The 10,000-nt window shown below is 41.6% G+C and overlaps 2 protein-coding genes across 5 annotated transcripts in view; both read right to left on the reverse strand.

The window, feature by feature from the left end:
- LOC135090660 (uncharacterized) overlaps nucleotides 1-2,876 on the reverse strand; it is a 3,159-nt gene extending 283 nt beyond the window's left edge. Inside the window, exons 1-2 of the mRNA XM_063987614.1 lie at nucleotides 2,077-2,876; nucleotides 1-1,770 (exon numbers count right to left, since the gene is read on the reverse strand). The exon at nucleotides 1-1,770 is cut by the window's left edge and continues 283 nt beyond it. Coding sequence (XP_063843684.1) covers nucleotides 834-1,718 — 885 coding nt within the window. The 5' untranslated portion in view covers nucleotides 1,719-1,770; nucleotides 2,077-2,876 and the 3' untranslated portion in view covers nucleotides 1-833. The remainder of the gene's footprint in view (nucleotides 1,771-2,076) is intronic.
- Nucleotides 1-5,545, reverse strand: part of LOC135090661 (uncharacterized) — a 30,375-nt gene extending 24,830 nt beyond the window's left edge. For all 4 annotated transcript variants that reach the window (XM_063987618.1, XM_063987617.1, XM_063987616.1 and 1 more), the window contains exon 1: nucleotides 4,032-5,545. In XM_063987618.1, coding sequence (XP_063843688.1) covers nucleotides 4,032-4,287 — 256 coding nt within the window. In that variant the 5' untranslated portion in view covers nucleotides 4,288-5,545. The remainder of the gene's footprint in view (nucleotides 1-4,031) is intronic.
- Nucleotides 5,546-10,000: the final 4,455 nt, after the last annotated feature.

Below are 10,000 nucleotides of genomic sequence, written 5' to 3' on the forward strand. Positions count from 1 at the left end.
CCTTGCAAGCAGAGGCTGGTCGAACACTGCCAGCCGTGAATTTCTTAGTATTGATACCACAGTCGACAAGAACAGTTTTAATCCACCTTGCCACTGTATCTTTGGAAACACTTTTATGTGGCTTCACCACACTGATGAGGAGTTTCCCATTATCCTTCCCAAATTCCTTTCTCAGATTCTCCGTTCTGTTAATATATTCCTTCAAGGTTTAGTGAAAAGACGAGGACCTGCAGAAGCACCATTAGGAAGGCAAGTGAATTGGTATATCTTCCCTGCCCATTTAAAACAAAGGTATTTTTGCTGCTCCTCTGCAATTTTGACTGAATAATAAGCATGCTTCAGATCCACCGAAGCCATGAATGCGCCTGAACTGATTAGCCTAATTGCCTGCTCAAAATTTTCCATTTTGAAATGGATGTAATTCATGAATGTGTTGAGTTTCTTCAAATTAAGCACCAACCTGTAGCCACCCTCTTTTTTCTCTCTCAAGAAAACTGGTGAAATAATCTGGCCCACCTGTCTGTGAGTCTCTTTGATAACCTTCTGGCTCAACAATTTATCTATTTCATTAGTCATAATAACTTTCTCCTCATCACTAAATTTGTATTCCACTTCCTCAGAAAATAAATGAGTAATGTTCTGTTCATCAATCTCAAGATGGCAATGTTTAACAATGTCCAAAATGAAAGGATCACAGGTAAGTTTGCACCATTCACCAATAAACTTATGAAGCTGACCCGCTTCAAAGTCATTCCTTACCCGAATTACTGCCAGGGATTGTAGTGTCCCCGGCCCCTTGGGCCTATTCATATTCAGTTTAAAGTTTGCATGCCCTAACAACCCCAAGGCACCATTAAGCATAGCCAATAACCTGATTCTGACCAATGACCTGATAACCAATGACCAATAACCTGATTCTGCTCCTCATTGGCAAACTTGTCCAGAACAGTAAGTGATTTAACCATAATAGTGGCAGCCTTAGTTATATCCTTACCAATTTCCTTCAGTCGGAAATCAGCTTTCTTTGCCTCAGTGGGTAGGGCATCCAGCACTTGTGAGTTGCACTCGACTGGGATAAGTGCCTTACAGTTTCTAGGACGTTTAGAAGCCTCATCTGCCAAAATCTCCTTATGGTCTTCCTCTTTCAAACCATGAGAAAACCAGTGATTCACCATTGCAGCAATCGGTTCTTCAATAGCTTCAGAACAGTCATCCATAGGCACATAGGCCTTAGCTGCTTGTAACAGAATACTGCCCGAAGGAGCTTCATCTTCGATCTCACCTTCTTCAGCACTCATTTCTTGTGACCTAAAGCCAGAAAATGCACCAGAGGAAGAAGGGGGAGGGGAGGCAGAAATCTCATGAGTACCCCCTAAGTCCTGTGCTGGCCCAGATCTGATGCCTGATGTGCCAGGCTCAGAACCAACACTTGCCCTGGCACCTCTGTCACTCTTAAGTTTATTCACACCCTCCTGAAGTGCAGCCCAAGCCTCCAAAAACTTGGATAACGTAGTATTGTTAACATCTCCAGACTGGCTAGCTGGTGGTCGGGCGTCCATCTTAGACACACGATCACTTGCAACTTCATCCTCCCTAGCAGAGGCCCCAGACCATTGGATATTCTTCCTCTTTTTATGCCTAGTGGACGAATAGAGTCGGCTTCCACAAGAATGTGAAGAACCGCTTCTTGGAGGTGTAGAATCCCCCGAGGAAGACATATTGATGAACCAAACTCCTTCACAACAGTACACTCTGTCACCTGTCCCGCTCCTTAGAGATAACGGGAAAAAACACAGACAAAATAATCTTAGTTCAGCCCGCTCTTAATACAGATAACGGGATATAATCAAATCGAACCTTAAAACCTGCACCACGGGCCAGCAATCACAAAGAAATAATCGCGCCATGGCCGCTTGTTTACATTCACCCGCTCCCAAATGTAGATAACGGGGAAAAACACCCGAGACAAAGGCACAGTATAACACCCACAACACACTAGTAAAAAACAATAGACAATGAATAAATGAGAACCTGCTCCAAGTTTGAATAACAGGTAACACGTGTGCATAACCTCACCTTGTTCAACACCGTGTCCTCCCGCTCCTCATGGATAACAGGAAAGGAACACCAGGCACTCTTCCCGCTCCAACAGGATCACGGGGTAATAAAGTAAGGTAAAACAAAGTGAGTAAGGTGTAAAATAAGTGCCAACCCGCTCTGAAATTCAGATAACGGGTAACTAATGCCAAAATGGCAAACCGCCGCAGTAAGACAAACACATCTTGCCTGTACCGAGAACAAAGCGTCACTGTCGGTACCTTGATCTTAGTGTATCTCATGTGGAGCCTCTCCAGCAATAGCGGTGGGTTGCTGAAGTAAAATTGTAGTATTAGGGACATAATCAATATCAACAGTTATAAATAGTAGTAGTGATAGTGGTGGCAATAATAGTAGTAGTAGTAGTAGTAGTAGTAGTAGTAGTAGTAGTAGTAGTAGTAGTAGTAGTAGTAGTAGTGGTAGTAGTAGTAGTAGTAGTAGTAGTAGTAGTAGTAGTAGTAAGAGGATTAGTAGTATAAGGAACAGTAGTAGTAGTAGTAGTAAGAGGATTAGTAGTATAAGGAACAGTAGTAGTAGTCGTGCAAGTTAATGTATTAACAATATTAGCTATAGTAATTATAGTAGTAGTTGTAGTAGCAGGAGTAATAGCGGTAGTAGTGGTGTTAACAGTATAATGTAGTAATAATAACGGTAGCGGTAGTAGCAGTAGCAAGTAGTAGTAGTGGTGGTATTAATAACAATGGTGGTAGTAGTATTAGTGATAGTAGTAGTAGTAGTAGTAGTAGTAGTAGTAGTAGTAGTAGTAGTAGTAGTAGTAGCAGTAGTAGTAGTAGTAGTTGTAGTAGTAGTAGTAGTAGTAGTAGTAGTAGTAGTAGTAGTAGTAGTTGAGAGAGAGAGAGAGAGAGAGAGAGAGAGAGAGAGAGAGAGAGAGAGAGAGAGAGAGAGAGAGAGAGAGAGAGAGGCAGTCTGAAGACAGTCAGCCAGAGGAGTTGATGAGATGAAATGCTTTTGATTCCACCCTATCCAGCTGAGTAGAGTAGCCCCATACATGTAAGGCATACACCATACATGGATGGATAAAGCCCCTGTACAGAGATAGCAGCAGGTGAGGAAAACTGGTGGAGACAACTTGGAGTGCTTAACTGTTTTAGCTAGAGATGAGATGCGAAGTTTCCAGTTTAGATTACTAGTAAAGGACAGACCAAGGATGTTCAGTGTAATAGAGGGGACAGTTGAGGGTCACTGAAGAGAAAAGGATAGTTGTCTAGAAGGTTGTTTATTTGTTAGATGTAGAACTTGGATTCATGAGGCACTAAACAATACTTAATTTTGCTCTCTCCCAATCACATGTTTTAGAAAGGTCAGAAATCAGGCATTCTGTGGCTTCTCTTAGTGAACTGTTACATTCCTGAATGCTTGGACATCTACAAAAAAATGTAGAAAGATGCAGAAAGATGCAGAGTGATATCATCAGGATAAGAGTGAACATGACAACGAGTTTTGGTTAGAAAATCATTGATGAATACCAGAAAGAGTGGGTGACAGGACAGATCCCTGAGAGGAGAAGAATGGTGACCAGTTAGAAGATTATTGATGAACACCAGAAAGAGTGGGTGACAGGACAGATCCCTGAGAGAAGAAGAATGGTGACCAGTTAGAAGATTATTGATGAACACCAGAAAGAGTGGGTGACAGGACAGATCCCTGAGAGAAGAATGGTGACCAGTTAGAAGATTATTGATGAATACCAGAGAGAGTGGGTGACAGGACAGATCCCCAAGGAACATGACTTAGGAGAAGAATGGTGACTGTCTGTCACTGGAGCAATAGAACAGTTAGAAAAGAAACTTGAGGTTAAGTTACAGAGAAGGATAGGAGAGTGCAAAGAAGAGTTGGATGATGGTGTTTACAGGGCACAGCACAGACCTAGGTAATTGCAGTACACATTACATACCTGGGGACTTTTACAATACCTGAAATGCATTCCTTACTGACAGTGGTGAGAGGCAGGGAAGTCATATGGTGCGATCCTTTACAAAGGAGCACATCAAGGGGAGTGATATGGTGTGACCCTTCACAAAGGAGCACCTCAGGCCTCACACCAGCATGGTCTGTGGCTGGGGGAATGTCCTCTCCAGGCTCCAGATGCCATGGATTCTGGAAAGACAGAGACAGCAGAAGCACTCCCTGCAGCTGATAGCAGCAGCATTTGGCCATAAAGTTGTGCATGCTCCTGTGCAGTACTGAGGGATTTACAAGGTTTAAGGTGAATTATGCAGTTTTATTTTGAAGGAGTTTTCCATTTGTGGTGATTTGTACAGAGTTATCTAAGATGCTGGGTATGTCATAAGGCCCAAGCCAGTCCTCCTCAAGCCAGGAACCTTTCCTTCCCTGCTTTTTATTATTCTTTACAACAACTTTCATTCCAGTCTTAAAGTCAAATGACATGTCCTTTAGCTTTCCTCATTTCATATTTCTTTTGTTCAGCTTGTGCTTTAGCAATATGACTGTCAACTTTTCTTTTATGGCTGTCAAGTGACTCTTTCTTGACTCCACTGACTCATCTGAGGGGCTCAAATTTGGGAATTCTAAAATATCAACTTTTTTGTGAAGATAATTTTGGTGCAGTTCAACAGTGTTGGCTGTCTACCAAACATCAACAAAGAGGGAGAACACTTTGTTGAAGCTTACACTGATGTTGATATACCAAACAGAGCAGCCTGTGAGTGTCTGTCCCAGTCATCCTGATTCTCATTTACCAATTTAGTTAAAGTGCCCTTCAGCGTCTGGTTGGTCCTCTCATCCTGACCATTAGTTTGGGGGTGGCAAGCAAGTGTTACAATGGAAAATGGAAAAGAGTGTCATTTAATGTATTACAGAATTCCTTTCCCTGATCAGTTAAGGTTTTCCCTGGGGGACCAAAACAGTGGAAAATACTCTGCAATACATCACATACCAGATCAGCACATTTTGAAGGCAGTGGAAATGCCTCTATAAATTTGGAGCATAAGTCTGTTAAAATAAAGATGTCCTTGTTGCCAGACTGAGTTTCTTTTAGGGCCCCATCAAATCTACATCAACCATCTGCCAAGGGCCTTCACTCTTAATAGGATACAGGACTGGTGCTACAGTTTTCATCTTTTCAGATCTCTGACATCAGTCACACTCACTTGTCCAATTCACTACATCTTTCTTAATGCCTATGCAATAAAATCTCTCTGTAGTTTTGGCAATAGTCTTAGTGATGCCCATGTGAGCTCCTCTACTGGAGTCATGAACATCCTGAAATACTTTCCTTTTCTGCTCCCTGGTGAATATGACCACTTTCACCTGAACTGGTCCTCCTTCCTTTGCTGTGCAGGTGTACTGGATTCTGTCTGGGCCACCATCTGCAATTTTTAGTAATCCTAATACCATACAATCACAAAGTGTGCCATGGGAAGGAGGGAGACCAATATAGAATTTTTTTCTTTGATGTAAGAGCCAAGGGCAATAAAGAAAAAAAAAGGCACACTAAGGTGCCAGTTCCTGAAGAAAAGAGCCAAAATGATTTCCAAAATTGAAGGAGTGGCATAAGGCCTCCCTCTTGAAAGGACTGAAGTCATAGGAATGGGAAAACAGAAGTTGGCAGAGAGTTCCAGAGTTTACCAGTGAAAGGGAAGATTAAGAAAATACTGGTTAACTCATGCACTTGGGAGGTGGACTGAATACTAGAAAACCTTATACAATGAGACCACAAGAGGTGGGGAGGCATGCAGTTAGCATGAAAGAAACTAAAGATACCAAGAGATACAACACTGCAGCAAAGAGAGAGAGAGAGAGAGAGAGAGAGAGAGAGAGAGAGAGAGAGAGAGAGAGAGAGAGAGAGAGAGAGAGAGAGAGAGAGAGAGAGAGAGAGAGAGAAAATTTGTTTCAGCTCCCTTACATATTTTCACTGTTGTTCCTGCAGTAAATCTTTCCAAGCTCTCCTTCCATACACACACACATACACACACATTCCTTCCAACATCTGTGCTCCTACATCACAAACTTTAAGAACATAACAAAATGCTTTTCTACCCACTCTGTCACAAGCCTTCTCTAGATGAATGGTACATGTAATATTTATGTTTACCTTAGCATGCCTCTATTATAATTGTGATTGCAAATATATGCTCCACAACACTTTTCTTTCTTGAAACTTCCCTGTTCCCCAACGACCATCACCTCTATCAATAACTTCCATCAATCTCTGAGTCAAGACTCTCCCACAGACTTTTCCTGACACACTAAACAAACTTATCTACCCCCTGTAACCTTTTTGTACATTCCTGCAGCCTTTCCCTTCATATAAACATACAATAACTGCCTCCATCCACTTATCAGGTCCTGCCTCCTTGTTTCCATGCCAATTCACGTAATTCAAATCATCCAGTCTGCTATCACTTCTCCATAGTTATTGCCACACTTCATCACAACTATTGTTTTCTTCATCTCCCTAACAATTTCTCTCATTCTCTACCTGCTTCTATACACATGCTAATTAGTATTGCTTCTCCTGTCATCTTATTCATTTGACAGTCAAAGTCTTCTCCAAGAAACTTGCACTTCTTTCTTGCTGCTTACAAGAACTTTATACTCTCTCTCTACTCACACAATCCCATGCTCTTCTTCCCCTCTCTTTTATCCCCTCCTTCCAGAACAACTTATTGTCACTGATTTTCTTGCACCCAGCTATCTACCAAACTTCTCACACAATCCCATGCTCTTCTTCCCCCTCTCTTTTGTCCCCTCCTTCCAGAACAACTTATTGTCATTGATTTTCTTGCACCCAGCTATCTACCAAACTTCTCACACAATTCCATGCTCTTCTTCCCCCTCTCTTTCTTCACTTCCTTCCAGAACAACTTATTGTCAGTGATCTCCTTATACTCAGCTTTCTACCAAACTTCTCATCCACTCTCATCTTACTTTTTCTTATGAGTTCCTTCAGTTTCATATTCAAAGACCTACACTCTAATTTCTCATTTTAATTTCCTCTGAGTCATTTCTCTGCACCATTTTCTCATAGGCCCTCTTCTCTTCCACAGCCACCTCCATCTCAGCCATGCACTTTTTTTTTTTAACTTGTATCCCCAAGACTCCTTTGTAATTACCATATCACTGAATACTTTTTAACATCTTTATCCTCTGAGGCCTCCCAAACTATCTCTCACTTCTCTGTCTTTCACATACCTTCTCACATTCCTCTCTACTACACACCTTATTGTCCAACTATTTAAATAACTTTCCCCCAATGTGTGTAACAACGATATATATTTTTTTTTCATCACGGCATTGTGGTCTGACCAGAGTTCCATTTAATTCTGTGGGACACGCCCATCAAACATTCCTTGGCATGCCAACCATTTCCTTAATTCATCTCTCATCCACTGCTAAACACTCAGTCAGACTTTTCTGTTCACCATTTTAATCTCAATATCTCCTCCACGTGAACCTGTGGATCACTATGGTGGAAGGTTTTTTTAGCACACAACCCTCAAATCCATGCATACTTAACTATCCCACCACAAATTTGTTCATTGTAACATGACTCGCTCTCTCTGCTGCACATAAAGGAATTGAATATATGCAGCACTCAATCCCCTATTCATTTACTCACAAACAATATATCAGTATGGCACAATAACGTCAATTTGGGCTTGTTCCTTGACTTACGCAGAGTACGTTGTGTTGAGGACCGGATACATGTCCATTATAGCATAAGTCGCTATGTTTACTGCACTTTCAGTAGCAAGGTATATGAAACATTAAATTTTCCATCTATTTACACACTAACAATATCTCAGTACGCCATAACGCCAAAATGAGCTTCTTTCCCGGTCAGTCATGGCCATCACTATTTAAGGACCAAATATGTGTAATACTTCATATTTGCTTACTTTTCTCTGCACACAATATTTTTTACTGCATATACAACATTGCGATACATACATTGCTAGTAACTGTACACACTAAGCATGCACACCTCCATATTCCCATTGTAAGCCGCCACGCCACACTAAAGTTTTCAGCAAGTCCTGGCGTCGTCTGCTGCCGGGCCGGGGATGCACAGAAGATGCACCTCAACAGAACAGAACAGATAGAAAGTTGGTGAAGGGTAAAGAGTTTGGACAGAAGAAGAGAAAAAGAAGGGAAAATGAAAGACAGTAAGAGAATGAATGTTTGTGGGCAGAACAGATTGTTATTTTTCTTTTGTTGACTAATATTGAGAAGGCGCCAGCTCGTATTCTGTTAATTTAAGCATTTTTACCCTGCCTAAGAGGTTGCCTTTAATTATTTATTTATTGTTCCGTATAACAAGTAGAACCCAACTAAACAGTGTCCACGCCACACTTTGTACTGGCCGCCTGACACCCTGAACAAGCCCTTCGCTTAATGATAAGGCATAATTTTGCAATGTCCTTGATAATTTACACCCATTCTATATTCACAAATTATTCTTGAACATTTCTGCTAATGGTCCCACGTACTCCTGGATTATAACACTGTCTAATGATAATTTTTGGATTTAAATATTAACAAAGAATTTCTTTCAAAATAAGTAACATTATCAGTACTGGCATATTTTCTCTTAATCTACAATGTTTAGTGATTGTGATTTTCCTGTGGCTGGCCCAGGAGAACCGAGGCAACAAAAAAGGCCGAGGGCAACAAAAATCTAATAAAAAAAAAATGCCCACTGAAATGCCAGTCCCATAAAAGAGTCAAAGCAGTGGTCAAAAATTTATGAATAAGTGTCTTGAAACCTCCCTCTTGAAGGAATTCAAGTCATAGGAAGGTGGAAATACAGAAGCAGGCAGGGAGTTCCACAGTTTACCAGAGAAAGGGATGAATGATTGAGAATACTGGTTAACTCTTGCGTTAGAGAGGTGGACAGAATAGGGGTGAGAGAAAGAAGAAAGTCTTGTGCAGCGAGGCCGCGGGAGGAGGGGAGGCATGCAGTTAGCAAGATCAGAAGAGCAGTTAGCATGAAAATAGCGGTAGAAAACAGCTAGATATGCAACATTGCGGCGGTGAGAGAGAGGCTGAAGACAGTCAGTTAGAGGAGAGGAGTTGATGATTCGAAAAGCTTTTGATTCCACCCTGTCTAGAAGAGCAGTATGAGGGGAACCCCCCCCAGACATGTGAAGCATACTCCATACATGGACGGATAAGGCCCTTGTACAGAGCTAGCAGTTGGGGGTGGGGGTGAGAAAAACTGGCGGAGACGTCTCAGAACACTTAACTTCATAGAAGCTGTTTTAGCTAGAGATGAGATGTAAAGTTTCCAGTTCAGATTATAAGTAAAGGACAGACCGAGGATGTTTAGTGTAGAAGAGGGGGACAGTTGAGTGTCATTGAAAAAGAGGGGATAGTTGTCTGGAAGGTTGTGTTGAGTTGATAGATGGAGGAATTGAGTTTTTGAGGCATTGAACAATACTAACTTTGCTCTGCCCCAATCAGAAATTTTAGAAAGATCAGAAGTCAAGCGTTCTGTGGCTTCCCTGCGTGAAATGTTTACCTCCTGAAGGGTTGGACGTCTATGAAAAGACGTGGAAAAGTGCAGGGTGGTATCATCATCGTAGGAGTGGATAGGACAAGAAGTTTGGTTTAGAAGATCATTAATGAATAATAAGAAGAGAGTGGGTGACAGGACGGAACCCTGAGGAACACCACTGTTAATAGATTTAGGAGAAGAACAGTGACCGTCTACCACAGCAGCAATAGAACGGTCAGAAAGGAAACTTGAGATGAAGTTACAGAGAGGATAGAAACCGTAGGAGGTTAGTTTGGAAATCAAAGGTTTGTGCCAGACTCTATCTGTTGTCCAAGGCAACAACAAAAGTCACCAAAATCTCTAAAAGAGGATGACCAAGACTCAGTAAGGAAAGCCAGAAGATTACCAGTAGAGCGGCCTTGA

Source organism: Scylla paramamosain, chromosome 35, assembly GCF_035594125.1.
Source record: "Scylla paramamosain isolate STU-SP2022 chromosome 35, ASM3559412v1, whole genome shotgun sequence".
Taxonomy (NCBI): domain Eukaryota; kingdom Metazoa; phylum Arthropoda; class Malacostraca; order Decapoda; family Portunidae; genus Scylla; species Scylla paramamosain.